General features: G+C 46.3%; 1 protein-coding gene across 1 annotated transcript in view; it reads left to right on the top strand.

The window, feature by feature from the left end:
* The window catches only part of LOC137538478 (NEDD4-like E3 ubiquitin-protein ligase WWP2), a 209,280-nt gene that overhangs the window by 75,041 nt on the left and 116,987 nt on the right, over positions 1-17,252 (top strand). The window contains exons 3-5 of the mRNA XM_068260693.1: positions 1,494-1,616; positions 1,699-1,756; positions 16,225-16,313. Of these exons, the coding sequence (XP_068116794.1) occupies positions 1,494-1,616; positions 1,699-1,756; positions 16,225-16,313 (270 nt within the window). The remainder of the gene's footprint in view (positions 1-1,493; positions 1,617-1,698; positions 1,757-16,224; positions 16,314-17,252) is intronic.

The raw sequence follows: 17,252 nt of genomic DNA, 5'->3' as shown, positions 1-17,252 counted from the left end.
CCTCTCCATAGTACAGAACATGCTGCTCATCTTCCCCTCCCCTCTCCATAGTACAGAACAGGCTGCCCATCCTCCCCTCTCCATAGTACAGAACATGCTGCTCATCCTCCCCTCTCCATAGTACAGAACATGCTGCTCATCCTCCCCTCCCCTCTCCATAGTACAGAACAGGCTGCCCATCATCCCCTCTCCATAGTACAGAACATGCTGCTCTTCCTCCCTCCCCTCTCCATAGTACAGAACAGGCTGCCCATCCTCCCCTCCCCTCTCCATATTACAGAACAGGCTGCCCATCATCCTCCCTTCTCCATAGTACAGAACAGGCTGCCCATCCTCCCCTCCCCTCTCCATAGTACAGAACATGCTGCTCGTCCTCCCCCCGACCCCTCTCCATAGTACAGAACACGCTGCCCATACTTCCCTCTCCATAGTACAGAACAGGCTGCTCATCTCAGTAGCAGATTATGGTAAATTGTCACCCAAAACAATACTAAAAGTTCATTTTTTGTGACTTTTAGGCAGGGAAGACAGGTATTTGCATGCATTTTGCTGCATGTGCCGGTTATTGAAGTCCATGGCCCACTCAAGAATCGGATATTTTTCGTATTCGCCCGCAATCCGCTAGCTCATATGTTTTCTGAGTTTTAAAACCTGATGACCTTCTGCTTTCTTCCACACTTTGAGTGCTTTTTATAATTTCAATGTATTTTGTAATCTAAAAAGTTGCAAAAGGTCTAAAAAATATTGCAGGCAAAAAAATAAATTGAAAATCGCATTGCGCAGATTGCGTGTTTCTGCAGATTGAATGTGTGTAATAGATTGGCTCTCACGGACGCCGGTTACATTGCTCGCCACTCCACAAGACTTTGTAACACAACTTATTACTCCACACAGTGGGTTAGTGGCTTTATTTTTCTTTCTTTGATTTGTGTTTTAATCACTGTCTCCTCAGGGGGAGCGGGCTGTCTCCTCAGGGGGAGTGGGCTGTCTCTCTCCTCAGAGGAGTGGGCTGTCTCTCTCCTCAGAGGAGTGGGCTGTCTCTCTCCTCAGAGGAGTGGGCTGACTCTCTCCTCAGAGGAGTGGGATGTCTCTCTCTCCTCAGGGGAGTGACAGCCTCTCTGATACGAGGGAGTTGACTGCCTCCCTCCTCAGGGGTGACTGCCTCCCTCCTCAGGGGTGACTGCCTCCCTCCTCAGGGGTGACTGCCTCCCTCCTCAGGGGTGACTGCCTCCCTCCTCAGGGGTGACTGCATCTCTGCTCAGGGGAGTGACGGTCTCCTCAGGGGAGTGACTGCCTCTCTGCTCGGGTAACTGCCTGTGTCCGCAGGGTTGCGATTGTCTCTCTTCTCAGGGTTGTGACTGATTCTTTCCTCAGGGTTGTGACTGCCTTTCTCCTTTGGGGTGAGGGGAGATGCTGTTGAAATAATCTTTACAGAGAGGTGGTACTTATGCATCCTTCCTTTGCTTTATCTACATTTCTCACTCTGTTTCCAGTAAAGAACACTCCAGTGTGGCCAAACCAGCAGAAGGAGCACAGAGGCGGCACGGAGCCCAGAGGGGAGGGGCACACAGAGCATGAGGAAGGCCGTGTGGAGCAAGGAGTGCCTAGTTATGATGGTAAGTACAGCATTCCTGGCCACTGAGCGGGAGCCCCTGTCACTAATCACTGCTTTTGACCGTGTTTGTTTCTACCCTGCAGATGCCTCAGACGGTGAGATGATCTTCGAGAATGGTCACTTTGCTCTGGACAAAGTCAGGTTTGTGTTGTTGCTCTCATTTTAAGGCCACTCTTATTGCACAACTATCAGGCTATAAAGAGGACTTTGTGTATGTTGGAGGCTCTATATTCAGCATTTCTATGATGTTGATGGTTTATGCTGCTGAATGTGTTTATCTCTGCAGGGTGCCTCTGCTCCTCTAATCTCGTTTACATTTCAGATTTTTCTCAGAAGCGAAACCGTAACCAAGAATTGAACTTTATCACAATCAGTAGCTGATACCCCCTTTCCCAAGAGAAATCTAAAAACAAGGAACACCAAGAGCCCCAATAGTGTAATATGTACTGGTAAATGGTTACTAGACAGAGTAAATATTTATACTCACAAACCAGGGTTACCATTAGGCAACCACTGTAAAAGCAGGTGGGGAGATTTTCCTGACCCCACTCAGGAATAAGAAGTCGCTCTCTGTAGATGAGAAAAAGGGTGTTCAACCCTCCACCCAGGGTGGACTCAATATTATGCAGGAGAACAGAGGCGCCAAAAGGATAAAAGGAAGCTAAATGAGCTTAAAAAAACAAATTCTTGGTAAGTAAAGGAGGTAGTGGTGGACTTAACTCCTCCAAGTAGACACACAACGACTGTAGTAAAGACAGTCAATATATTTTATTTATGAACTCCAAATATGCAACGCGTTTCGCAGGTTTGATCCCGCTTCATCAGGCAATAACAACTGAGCAATAGCATATGTGGTCAGTAGAAGAGCCAGAGGTGCCTGGTTCTTCTACTGACCACATATGCTATTGCTCTGTTGTTATTGCCTGATGAAGCGGGATCAAACCTGCAAAACGCGTTGCATATTTAGAGTTCATAAATAAAATATATTGACTGTCTTTTCTACAGTAGTCGTGTGTCTACTTGGAGGAGGTAAGTCCACCACTACCTCCTCTATTTACCAAGAATTTGTTTTTTTTTAAGCTCATTTGGCTTCCTTTTATCCTTTTGGCGCCTCTGTTCTCCTGCCCAAGAGAAATCTATTCCTTTTCACAAATGGATCATCAGGGGGCTCTGTATGGCTGATATTGTGGTAACCCCCCCCCCCCCCCCCCCCACAGTGTGATGTCAAGACCATGATTCTGACATCACACTGTGGGAGCCTTGTTGCATTGTGGGAAATAACAGCTGTTTCCAACTGCAAAAAAAAGCAAGCAGCATCTCCTTCCACTGACATCACCTGCCAGCAGTAAAAATGTCACCATGTGATAAATGTCAGAATGCAGGGAAAGGAAATATTTTACAATGGGCAAACGCTGACTGAATCTTTTATACAGAATTATTGTAAGAAATGGAGCACTTTTGTATTACATTATTTTTACTGGAGTTCCTCTTTAAATTCGAGTGACCCCGTACTGTCCAGCTACAGTACCCCAGCAGTAGGGTATGGTCAATGAGTTGCTAATAATTACGAGTTGATGCAAGGTTTATGTTAATTTTATGCACATTTTTAGAGGGTGAAAATAATCCAATCGAATGCAGCATCTCGGTACTGCTGTCTGGCTGGACTTCCTGGTTCAGTAGTGCAGCCACACCCCTTCCCACCCTGCCATGCCCTGCTGAACAGGCCATACCCCCTTCTGACCCATTGTGATGTCATCATCTGAGGTGCTCCAGTACTGAACCCCGGCAAGTGTCATGTGGGGAGGGAGGTTGAGTGGGTGTGGGGGAATGGTTGCATTGCAATCTGTCAATGGTTGTTTGCCAGGCATAGCAGGGCCCCTTTTGTGAGAGCAGCTAATACTGCTGTAGTAGTGAGAAAGTATACTGTACAGCCGAACTGCCAGATAAGAGGCAGTGACTAAGTACAAGATTGCTCTAAATCAGGAGTGTCGACCTCAAATACAAAGTATTATAAAGTTTCCATGTGTCTAATGGCCCCCCTATACAGTTCTCTGGTGTCTAGCGGCCCCTTGCTCTCCAATACAGTTCCCTGGTATATAGTGCTTTCCCTCTACCTCTCTCATATGGCTTCCCTGGTGTTTAAGGGCTTTACCTCCAACATAGCTTTCCTGGTGGTCTAGAGTGGGCCAAACATAATGTAAACTGGGGAAACCAACTGGGGGCCAAACTGAATTGCTCTGAGGGCCAGATTTGGCCCACGGGCCGGAGTTTAACATGTATGCTCTTAAAACAGGAATGGGTAGCGGGTGTAACACAGGGGGATAGGTAGCAGATTTAACACAGAGGATAGGTAGCGGGTGTAACACAGAGGAAAGGATAAGGGGGTAACACAGGGGATAGTTAGCAGGTGTAACACGGGGATAGGTAGCAGGTGTAACACAGGGGGGTAGGTAGCAGGTTTAACACAGAGGGATAGGTAGCGGGTGTAACACAGGGGGATAGGTAGCGGGTGTAACACAGAGAAAAGGATAAGGGTGTAACACAGGGGATAGGTAGCGGGTGTAACACAGGGGGATTGGTAGCAGGTGTAACACAGGGGTTAGGTAGCAGGCGTAACACAGGGGGATAGGTAGCGGGTGTAACACAGGGGATAGGTAGCAGGTGTAACACAGGGGATAGGTAGCAGGCATAACACAGGGGGATAGGTAGCAGGTGTAACACAGGGGGATAGATAGCGGGTGTAACACGGGGGAATAGGTAGCAGGTGTAACACAGGGGAATAGGTAGTTGGTGTAACACAACGTGATAGGTAGCAGGTGTAACACAGGGGGATAGGTAGTGGGTGTAACACAACGTGATAGGTAGCAGATGAAACACAGGGGGATAGGTAGCGGATGTAACACAGGGGGGTAGGTAGCAGGTTTAACACAGAGGGATAGGTAGCGAGTGTAACACAGAGGGATAGGTAGCGGGTGTAACACAGAGAAAAGGATAAGGGTGTAACACAGGGGATAGGTAGCGGGTGTAACACAGGGGGATTGGTAGCAGGTGTAACACAGGGGTTAGGTAGCAGGCGTAACACAGGGGGATAGGTAGCGGGTGTAACACAGGGGGATAGGTAGCGGGTGTAACACAGGGGATAGGTAGCAGGTGTAACACAGGGGATAGGTAGCAGGCATAACACAGGGGGATAGGTAGCAGGTGTAACACAGGGGGATAGGTAGCAGGTGTAACACAGTGGGATAAGTAGCAGGTGTAACACAGGGGGATAGGTAGCAGGTGTAACACGGGGGAATAGGTAGCAGGTGTAACACAGGGGAATAGGTAGTTGGTGTAACACAACGTGATAGGTAGCAGATGAAACACAGGGGGATAGGTAGCGGATGTAACACAGGGATAGGTAGCAGGTGTAACACGGGTATAGGTAGCGGGTGTAACACGGGGGAATAGGTAGCTCGTGTAACACAACGTGATAGGTAGCGGATGTAACACAGGGGGATAGGTAGTGGGTATAACACAGGGGGATAGGTAGCGGATGTAACGCAGGGGGATAGGTAGTGGGTGTAACACAACGTGATAGGTAGCGGGTGTAACACAGGAATGGGTAGCGGGTGTAACACAGGGGGATAGGTAGCAGGTGTAACACAGGGATAGGTAGTGGGTGTAACACAGGGGGATAAGTAGCAGATGTAACACAGGGATAGGTAGCAGGTGTAACACAGGGATAGGTAGCGGGTGTAACACGGGGGAATAGGTAGCGGGTGTAACACGGGGGAATAGGTAGCTGGTGTAACACGGGGGAATAGGTAGGTGGTGTAACACAACGTGATAGGTAGCGGATGTAACACAGGGGAATAGGTAGAGGGTGTAACACGGGGATAGGTAGCGGGTGTAACACAGGGATAGGTAGTGGGTGTAACACAGGGGGATAGGTAGCGGGTGTAACACAGGGGGATAGGTAGCGGATGTAACGCAGGGGGATAGGTAGCGGGTGTAACACAACGTGATAGGTAGCGGGTGTAACACAGGAATGGGTAGCGGGTGTAACACAGGGGGATAGGTAGCAGGTGTAACACAGGGATAGGTAGTGGGTGTAACACAGGGGGATAAGTAGCAGATGTAACACAGGGATAGGTAGCAGGTGTAACACAGGGATAGGTAGCGGGTGTAACACGGGGGAATAGGTAGCGGGTGTAACACGGGGGAATAGGTAGCTGGTGTAACACGGGGGAATAGGTAGCTGGTGTAACACAACGTGATAGGTAGCGGATGTAACACGGGGAATAGGTAGAGGGTGTAACACGGGGATAGGTAGCGGGTGTAACACAGGGATAGGTAGCGGATGTAACGCAGGGGGATAGTTAGCGGGTGTAACACGGGGATAGGTAGCCGGTGTAACACAGGGGGATAGGTAGCAGATGTAACACAGGGATAGGTAGCAGGTGTAACACAGGGATAGGTAGCTGGTGTAACACGGGGGGATAGGTAGCATATGTAACACAGGGATAGGTAGCAGGCTTAACACAGGGATAGGTAGCTGGTGTAACACGGGGGAATAGGTAGCAGGGGTAACACGGAGGAATAGGTAACTGGTGTAACACAACGTGATAGGTAGCGGATGTAACACAGGGGATAAGTAGCAGGTGTAACACGGGGATAGGTAGCGGGTGTAACACGAGGCAATAGGTAACTGGTGTAACACAACGTGATAGGTAGCGGATGTAACACGGGGGAATAGATAGCAGGTGTAACAGGGGGATAGGTAGCGGATGTAACAGGGGGATAGGTAGCGGATGTAACAGGGGGATAGGTAGCGGAGGTAATACAGGGGGATAGGTAGCGGATGTAACACAGGGGGATAGGTAGCTGGTGTAACACAACGTGATAGGTAGCGGATGTAACACAGGGGGATAGGTAGCTGGTGTACCACAACGTGATAGGTAGCGGATGAAACACAGAGATCGTTAGCAGGTGTAACACGGGGATAGGTAGCGGATGTAACACAGGGGGATAGGTAGCTGGTGTAACACAACGTGATAGGTAGCGGATGTAACATAGGGGGATAGGTAGTGGGTGTAACACTCAAAGGAATGTGTAGCGCAGAGGTGCCCACATTTTTTCGGCTTGTGAGCTACTTTAAAAAATTAGCAAGTCAAAATGATCTACTAATGTACAATTTTAGGAACACACTTGTATATACAGAATGGAAAATGTAGTGGGGTCGGGATCTACCATAAGTCCTTTGCCATCTACCGGTAGATCGCGATCTAACTAATGGGCACCCCTGTTGTAGCGGGTATAACACGGGCATAGGTACCGGGTGTAACGGGGCGTGATAGGTAGTGGGTGTACCACAGGAGGATAGGTAGCAGGTGTAACACAGGAGGATAGGTAGCAGGTGTAACACAGGAGGATAGGTAGCAGGTGTAACACAGGTGGATAGGTAGCGGGTGTAACACAGGGGGATAGGTAGCGGGTGTAACACAGGGGGATAGGTAGCAGGTGTAACACAGGGAGATAGGTAGCAGGTGTAACAGGGCGTGATAGGTAGCGGGTGTAACACAGGGGGATAGGTAGCAGGTGTAACACAGGAGAAAAGGATAGTGTGTGTAACACAGGGGGATAGGTAGCAGGTGTAACACAGGGGGATATATAGCAGGTGCAACACGGGGAAAGGTAGCAGGTGTAACACAACGTGATAGGTAGCGGTTGTAACACAGGGGGATAGGTAGCGGGTATAACAGGGCGTGATAGGTAGCGGGTGTAACACAGGGGGATAGGTAGCGGGTGTGACACAGGAATGGGTAGCGGTTGTAACACAGGGGGATAGGTAGCGAGTGTAACACGGGGATAGGTAGCGGGTGTAACACAGGGGGATAGGTAGCAGGTGTAACACAGGGGGATAGGTAGCAGGTGTAACACAGGGGGATAGGTAGCAGGCGTAACACAGGGTTATAGGTAGCAGGCGTAACACAGGGGGATTGGTAGCGGGTGTGACACAGGAATGGGTAGCGGGTGTAACACAGGGGGATAGGTAGCGGGTGTAACACAGGGATAGGTAGCGGGTGTAACACAGGGGGATAGGTAGCAGGCGTAACACAGGGGGATAGGTAGCAGGCGTAACACAGGGGGATAGGTAGCAGGCGTAACACAGGGGGATAGGTAGCGGGTGTGACACAGGAATGGGTAGCGGGTGTAACACAGGGGGATAGGTAGCGGGTGTAACACAGGGATAGGTAGCGGGTGTAACACAGGGGGATAGGTAGCTGGTCTAGCACAACGTGATAGGTAGCAGGTGTAACACGTGATAGGTAGGGGGTGTAACAAGGGGGATAGATGGTAGGTATAACACAGGGCGACAGGTAGCGAGAGTAAAGCTGGCCACTAACGGTCCAATTTATGGCGAAAAATCGTTTGAGCGATCAGAAATTCTGATCGGACGAAAAATCGTTCACTACACCATCAACTAACCAATCATTGCTTCCTATCTATCACGACCACCAAGAAAATCCAAATTTTCGTTCGATGAAAATTCATTCGGGCGACATTTTTTTCACTCGTTCATATTCGATTGTGTCCACCAATGGAAATTATTTACAACCAATCTGATCAGAATTTCTGATCGCTCAAATGATTTTTCGCTATAAATTGGACCGTTAGTGGCCAGCTTTACAGTGCTTTATTTGTGCTGTTTAAAATGTCTATGTGATATTTACACTATATGTACAAAAAACAGGTTGCAAAACATAAACAAAAACCTTCCACTGCATAGTCTAACTGTGCCTTTAAGATGATGTTGGCCTGCAGTTTTCCCTGACGTAACCTCTAATCAGGTACCTTATCCCCATATGCTCAGCTTACATTGCCCAAGCTTCTTTTGGGGTGATTTTGAGAGCAATTTCTGTGCTGTAAATGCCTGGCTCTGAGGAGGAAAGAATGGCTTTGGCCACATTGGCTGTCCTGCAGTGATGCATTATGGGTCTGGTTTGTTGCCAGTGATTCCATACTGTGGCCTGTGGGAGTGGGGCTAGTGGTGTACAGACAGCTGTGTGTCCTGGGATGTATTTCATCACCAGTTCCATCTGCCTGAGCTGGAGACCTTCCTCTCTCTGTGTACTGAGTGTCCCTCCTTTTCATCTGTCCTCTGTCATTTCACACCAGCTTGTAGAATGTCTGTCTGGATTCTCTTTCTGAGGTGTGAACCCTCCGGGTCATTGTTCCTCCCCCCAATCCATGCCAAGCTCCTACAGGGAGCCACACCTCATGCCTGAAGATGGTAGAGTCAGTAACCTTCGTCCATAAAGCCCTGAAACATGCAGAATTTCTGTCTGTCATAAATGTAAATCCATGTATATTGTTTAGCTGTAGCCAGGCGACATGATCTATGGAGAGGGGAGGATTCCACTGAACAAGTGCACCCCTCCATCCTTCCCACCCACCTCAGCCGTCACACACTGATTGCTATCAGACTAAGAGGTGCCTTAGGACCCCCAACACTACACCCCCCCCCCCCCCCCCAAGCATCTTAATCTCTAGTTATCTATCTTGCAGTCACTGGCTGCCATGCATCACCTTTTCTTATTTCTCTTTGCATCAAACACAATAGTGGAATGATAGCTGAGTGAGTTGTGCACCCCCTCCTACACTGCGCTCTGAGGCTGGAGCCTCTCTCACCTCTGCCTCGGCCCTGGGGACAAGAGATTACAGTGCACACGTTTGTCATTTAGCAGCTGTTGAAAAGATAGATTCACAGCTGAGGTTGAATCTGTTGAAAATGAAGGACCTGCCAGTGGAACCTAAATGATTTTGATTGGGCCAGTTCCAATCTGCATATAGTTTGCATTGAATGTACTTCTCATTGACTTTCTCTAACAAAGGAACACAGCAAGGTCTTTCAGTCAGTCGGCCAGCACTGTAGTCATTCATTCATTCATTCATTCCATAGAAGGTGACAGTTTGATATGTGCAACCTAAGGCTATGGCCTCAATTCACTAAGCTTATCTCCTGTCTTTAATAACTCTTCTAGAGTTGTTACTATGGTGATAAGGCATGTAGTATTCAGGAAACATTTTACCTCAGGCAAACCTAAAGTTAACTCTTCTGTCTTTAAGTTAACTCTTCAATCCTTAAAATAACTCCAGAGTTAATGACAGGCTGTTTATTAACTGCATGTGAAAATAACTACAGAGGAGGTAACTTAAGGAATGAAGAGATAAGATAACTCTCTCTTATGTGGAGGTAAGTTTTCTCTTGCCTTATTATCTCCAGCATGATCTTAGTGAATTGAGGCCTATGTGTGGAACTGTCTGTTAAAGGGGAACTCACAGCATTTGAAATCTGTGAGGAAATTGGTTTGATACCTGAGATCAGGGGAGTAACAATAGACCCTGCAAGGGATGCATCCGCAGGGGGGCACAGAAGCCACAGGGGGCCCCGTCCTGAGAGACTGACAACTAAGGGCAAGGAGAGAAGAAATATATCTGCTCTCTGCACAATTGTTCTAATGACTGCATGTGCTCAGCCACTGATAAGGAATCATACAAAGTTTTGTAGACAAAGGTTCTGTGCCATCAGAGATGGTCGGAGTGAGTGTTTTAGGAAGCTGAGGCTGGGAGCACACTTGTCTGTCAGTTTTCTGTGTGCGTTTTTCTGTATGCATTTTCTGCACACCATGTGTATCTGTATGTGTGAAAACAAGCATGTTTTATCACAGAAGCTAATGTAATTGATAGAGAAAATTGTTCCAGTGCTTCACTGCTGTCAATTTTTATCTGCATGGGGAAAACACATTCAAGTGTGCACTAGCCAACTGAATAAAATAGGTTCTCAGTTTACCTGTCCAGAAAGCAGGGGTGGGGGGGCCCAGGCGGGGCAGGGAATTTGGCAGGAGGGGGCCCCATCCAAAGTTCGCAGGGGGGCCCAGTGGTTTCCAGTTACGCCCCTGGTTGAGATGATGTGGCCATACTAGGTGGTGATGTCATTTTTGGTTCAGTGAGGGATCTTCTCCCTCATAGTGTCTGGTTATGACACCGTCAGCTCTCCTGTGAGTGATCAACACTTATGAGTCATATCCTTACACAGCTCCACCTTACTCTTCCCAATGCTAAAATTATCCATACTGAGCCTCATTAGCCTGTCCTAAAAGGGCGTAATATAAATAATTTCTATTCTTCTACCCATGCAATCCTCTATGTACGAACTGTCATCCAGAAAGTAATGGCAGTTTTCATTCATCTGTCACACAAGGTATTCTTCCTGTGTAATGTAGCTTTCATCTGGCAGGTTAATGTCTTCTCTCACTGCACTGATTGTCACAGGCTGCAGAATGCAGGTAACTGTTCAGCAGCATTATCATGACGTCCCTCATCTTTAATTCTCCCTACCTATAAGTGAGGAGTGTGATGCTACTACAACAAAGGCATTAAAAACCTTTTAAAAAGATATGATATGATAAATGCTTTAAGCAGGTGATTATGTAGAGAACTAATTAGAAGATACAGTGGGCCAGATTTATCAAAGCATTACCAACCGTTTTCTCTTCTTAAACAGTTCTGACAAGCAGGGGGACTGTTCTGCATGATAATAATAAAATTCTTAAATCTTACGTAATAGCAACAGTTTACCATGACTTTCTAGAACTGCACAACAGTTAAAAAAAAGTGCAAATCCATAAAAGAATCTTTAAAAAAAAAGTGCAAATCCATTCCTAAACTGCTGCAGATTAAGAAGTGCTTAAAGAGACACTGAAGCATAAAAAAAACCATGATATAATGAATTGGTTTTGTACTATTAATAATTACTAGAAGATTAGCAGCAAAGAAAATGTTCTCATATTTTTATTTTCAGGTATATAGTGTTTTTTCTAACATTGCATCATTCTCTAATATGTGCAGATTACACAACACTCAGCATTCAAAATGATTCTTTCAGAGCAGTCGGTGAGCTAATGACCTCTCCTCTGGCAGAACAAAAGAAATCAGTTGAGATAATAAAAGTCAGATAACAGCCCTCTCCACGACTTTGAAAGTCGTAGAGCTTAATGGCTTTTTTGCATAGAGATAACAACTGGAGTTTCTTAACTCTTCCTGTACTGGAAACAATTAGACTGATGCATCTGATCTTAATGTTTTATTTCTTAGCTGTACTACACATACAAATCATAATATCATAATTTTTTTTTTCGCTTCAGTGTCTCTTTAATAGCAGCTCTACAGATAGTGCAGCAGTGCAGGCTAGACATGATTTGTGAAGTGCTGCTCCCCCCTCCTGCCAGGTGTCCCGTGAAGCTGTTCTGTGTCCTGTGAAGCTGTTCTGTGCTTAACCCTTTCAGTGCTCGACATTGATGCAATACAGTAGATGTGTTGGTTACCTCAGCAACAGCAATTCCTCTCACATACTGCACTATCTGAGAGACCTTTTTAACTCCTCCTGTTTTACAACAACTTTAGAAGGAAACTGCACTATTTCGTGATTTCTTAAGATGTAAGATGAGACAGTTCTGCACGGATTTCTAAAAACCTACCAATAGTTTGTCTCAGACTTTCTTGATAAATGTCCCCCAGTGGGCCTGTTCCAATTTATTTTTTTTCCAAGTTTTCTCATAGTGCATATTTTCAAGTCTTATCCATAAATTGTCTTTTAAAGGACAACTGTAGTGAGAGGTATATGGAGGCTGCCATATTTATTTCCTCTTAAACAAAACCAGTTGCCTGGTTGTCCTGCTGGTCTGTTTGGCTGCAGTAGTGCCTGAATAACACCAGAAACAGGTGTGCAGCTAATCTTGTCAGATCTGACAATAATGTCACCTGATCTGCTGGATCATTGTTCAGGGTCTTTGGCTAAAAGTATTTGAGGCAGAGGATCATCAGGATAGCCAGGCACCTGGTATTGCTTATAAGGAAATAAATATGGCAGCAACTATATTCCCATCACTACAGTTGTCCTTTAAAAGATTTATACATACCTGGAGCTTCCTCCAGCCCCATGCGCACCGATCGCTCTCACGCTGCCATCCTCAGCCTTCTCCATATCCAATACCGGGTCCCGTAACTTCGGCCAGTCTGAGCATGTGCAGTGTGCTCTCTCCAACGGAGAAAAGTACTGCGCAGGACAGTGCAATACATCTGTTATGTAAGTAGAGCAAGTATTTATCTACTTATATATTTGTTTTTTTTCTGAGATAGTATTGCTGACAGCTCCTCTTTAAGAGTGCAGGCTAGAGGTGATTTGTGAAGGGCTCCTCCCCCTGCTGAATTTCTCCTCAGAGCCTGCTGCTATCAATACAGGAGATGTATTGGTTACCTCAGCAACAGCAATTCCCCTCACTCACTGCTCTGTCTGAGAGTCTTTCCTAGCTTCTCCTATATTACAACAGTTTTAGAAGGAATCTGTACTATCTAATGATTTCTTAAGATGTGCTTGGTGTAATTGCCTTCCTAAAACAGTTTGATATGGCTGTGTAAAACTTAAAGCTATAGGCTTGCTAGACACCAGCGGTTCTGGATGCTTGCTTGGCTTAACAAGGGCGAAAAGGGATAATTTGCATATTTAGTAGTAGTGCATTGTGGGTAACCACAAATGTTCATTTATAACTAAATTATTGGAAATTTCCTTCTGTTTTAAGAAGGCAATTACACCAAGCTTTGCTTTTTTAGTAGGAGGGCTTTTTGGTTCCTTTTATCCCCCTATACATTCCTAGTAGTTTGGGTCACCCTGAGCTGCTTGGTTACTCTGTTGTTTCTTAAGATGTCTGAGACCGTTCTGCATGGATTTCTTAAAACCTACTAATATTTTGTCTCAGACACTCTTGATAAATGTCCCCCACTGTGCCTGATTTATACTTACCTGTTGCTTCCTCCAGCCCCATGTGGACTGGGGGCTCCCTCGTTGTTCTCTATGGCTGCTCTGTTTGCCTAGCACAGAACGCTCACGGCCACAGGGGCACATGCGCGCCTAGCCCACGTATGCACAGAAGAGCCCTGACTTGGCAAGCTATCGGAGCTTCAGCATTTATGGGACAATGGAGTGGCTGGGGAGGATGGCGAGGGAGTTCCCGGTCGGGACTGGAGAGAGTCCCGGGTAATTATAAATCAGGCACAGTGTAGCGTCTCAAGTTTCCTTTAAGCCACCAGCAAGCAAGAAAATAATCAGAATGATTATGAAAGTACTTTTTCACCTACTTTTTAGTACTTTTTCAATTGCAAAGTGCTGAAAATGTATTTTAAACGGAAGATGTAAAATATCCCTCAGGAGAAAACTGGTAAAATGTCCCACCACGGTGCCTGACCCCGCCCTCCTTCCACTACCACAGCTGCCTTAGTTACATAGAAACCTGATGCAAGCTAGGAGCCATTCCAATGTTTGGATCCTGTGATGTGCCACATGATGCAATAAACCATGTTGGTACAGGACGGTATGGTTTTTTTTCCTCCTTATGGAAACTCTTATATTAATTAATTTTTCCTTCAAAATATGTGCTAAGGCTTATTTTTGGGGATGGCTTATATTTTGTGGGGGTAGCTAGATCCCCCTTGTAAAAAGCCAGTGTGTATAGCCAGATCCCCCTTGTGTATAGCCATATCCCCCTTGTGTATAGCCAGTAGGGATGCTCGCTGCATTCTGCCGAATTTTAAATTCCGTGATTCCGGTTCCGAAGCGACGGAACGGAATTGCTATAGCCGTTTTTCAGAATTCCGTGGAACAAAATGGATTTCCGCGGAATCTTACAGAATTCAAAATTTCCTCCCCCTAACTGATTTCTGCCTAATAAGAAGTCTTTCTACTCAGTAGACTCCTTCTCCCTTCCTCCTTCCTCCCTCACTCCCAGAGTCTCGTCTTCCAGGGAATTGTAGAATTTCAAAAGCCAGCTTACATACCTTGGCCAGGAATTGAACCCAGGTCTTGGCCAGGAATTGAACCCAGGTCATGTGCTCGGTAGGTAGCTCTCTTCACCACTATACCACCACCAACACTACATGCTTTTGTAGGATTTTAAAAGCCAACTCACATATATTGGCCAGGCCCAGGATTTGAACCCAGGCCTACCGCTCTGTAAGCTGCTATCCTAACCATTATACCACCAACACTACATGCTGAAACTTCTTGGAGCAGACTAAAGCTCAACACACACCATACAATCTTGGTTGTATAGATTTACCAAATCTATGTAATATAAGGGCCAACAGATTGAAAATACCTTGAATGATTGATTGGATAAGCTCTTATACTACATTAAAGTGGTAAGATTGAACAATCAAGATTGTATGGTGTGTGTTGAGCCTTACTTCCTCCCTCCAAAAGACACACATACATGACCATAATTCATTCAACAGCCACTGCATGCACAGTCTTTGTGGTACACAGTCTCTGTGGCACAATTAGTATCTATTTGTATCTACAGTTCCGATTTAAGGCTTGGATATAGTAGCTAAGCTTATGCTGTGGGAATGAACTGCGCTTTAAACTGAGACTTTGCAATATCTAAGGGCAATCAATGGGCAGCTGCAGAAAATAAATTGCTCCAGGGAGTAGTGCGAACTTTCAGGTTGATTGCGGTGTGAAAGAGGCTGAGTAAATGACACAGTCGTGTATGGCTCCAAAAGTATACAACTCAATTAGGCCATTTTAATGGGGGTTGAGGGTTTTTGTATGCAGTATGTGCAATAATAAAAATTGTATTTATAAGCAGACACCTGTGTAAAAATTTGATATAGCATTCCGTTGTGGAAATCACAGATGGCTCCCCTCCACATGGAGGGTTAAGTACTATAATATCGACCAGAGCGCTAGATAACAGTTGTGTAACAGATTCCTATTATGTGCCTGGTCCACTAGTTCTTCATAGAGCCCCCTATAAAGTACGGACAGTCCCCTACTTACAAACAGGTTCCGTTTTGGGAGGTTGTATGTAAGTTGAATCAGTTAGTAAGTTGAGGCATGTGTTGTACATGGTGAGACGTGGGTAAATGGGTAAATTATTTACTTTCAGGCAACTATGGATTTGGACATATAGGGCTTGATTCACAAAGCGGTGCTAACTGTTAACTTGTGAAAAGCCCCTTATCACGCCAAAAGATGCTTAGTGCGCGCTAATTAGCGCTCGCACAAAACTTTCCGTGCACAAAGTCCGGTGCGCGAAACGTCGCATCGCAGTGTGACAAAAACGGCGCACTATGCAACGTTAAGGTCGTACCCAATGCTCCCTTATAGGCGCATCGGTTGCGCCGTTTTTGACGCATCGGGATGCGACGTTTAGTGGGCACCCGAATTTGCGCGCGCGGGACTTTGCGCACGGCCTGATTCACCTTTCTGAGTGCTAACTGCTTAGCACCCTAGTTAGCATGCCCAAAGCCTTTAGGCTTGCTAACTAGGTTAGCACCGAATAGTGAATCAGGCCCATAGTATAAACAATGTCTTTTTGTTTACTTACAACAGTTTATACAATACTGTACTATGTACCAACACAAATATGCAATAACAAAAACTGTACTTTATATTTTGCACAAGACGATAACTTTGTATGAATGTATGGAACTCTGTAAGTCGGGCCGTTTGAAGGTAGGGCACTGCCTGTATACCTAGTGATCATATTTCTTTTATATCTGCACAGGGACTGCAACTCCCATCTTCAGACCACAGACAACAACTCGCAGCAGCCAGCCAAAGTCCAGAATGGCTCCAGCAATGTCACTGTGATGGGTGAGTGATCTGCATATTATTCTCGGGGGGTGCACTTGTAGATTTACAGACTTCTGTCTGGAAGTTCTGGGACAGGTGTGGCGTACTGAAGGGCAATAAGATACTAATAACAAGTTGATTCAGAGTTTTTTAAAAGGTCATGCAAATGTATGTAGAGTGGAAATGGTGTCGTAGCAGTAGCTGATCCCGGCCGTATCCAACCTGCATAGATTAACACCTTGGCATTCCAGAGTTTTCACCCCTTAAAGTAAACCAGAGATCAAACAAAAGCAAGAATCGATACTTACCCGGAGCTTCCTCCAGCCCCGTAAGCAGAAGACCCCGACTGACGCGACTGAACCAGTTACCGGGGCTTATTGCGGCTAAATGGCAGACCGCGGAAGGACAGCGATGTGCTTATGGGGAAGCCGCGGGTAAGTGTCGATTCTTGCTATTGTTTTATCTCTGTTACACTTTAAAGGGAACCTGAGAAAAATTATACATACCTGGGGCTTTCTCCAGCCCCTTCCAGGCTGATTGCTCCCTCACTGTCCTCCTCTGCCTCCTGGACCTTCTGGAATTCGGCCCCAAAGTACTCCAGTCTAGGGTGCACTGTGCATGTGTGGCCCGGCTGCGCATGCACCCCTGGCGTGCTCCCATTGATGGGAGCGTTCTGCACCTGCACATTACTAATGTGCAGTACACAGTATTACTGCGCAGGCTCAGAATGCTCCTGGCAACAGGGACTGCATGTGGCCGGACTGCACCTTCACCGACCGGCCCTGACTGAAGGACTTTCGGGGCGGAACTCCAGGCGGCACAGGAGGACTGCAAGGAAGCAATCAGCCTGGAGGGGGCTGGAAGAAGCCCCAGGTGTGTATAATTTTTCTCTTCCTCCCCAACTCAGGTACACTTTAAGATTCCTGACAATTTTAGCATTTCAGCTGTCGCTATGATACA

The sequence above is a fragment of the Hyperolius riggenbachi genome, chromosome 11, assembly GCF_040937935.1.
Source record: "Hyperolius riggenbachi isolate aHypRig1 chromosome 11, aHypRig1.pri, whole genome shotgun sequence".
NCBI classification, from domain to species: domain Eukaryota; kingdom Metazoa; phylum Chordata; class Amphibia; order Anura; family Hyperoliidae; genus Hyperolius; species Hyperolius riggenbachi.
This window is presented reverse-complemented; position numbering and strand designations above follow the sequence as displayed.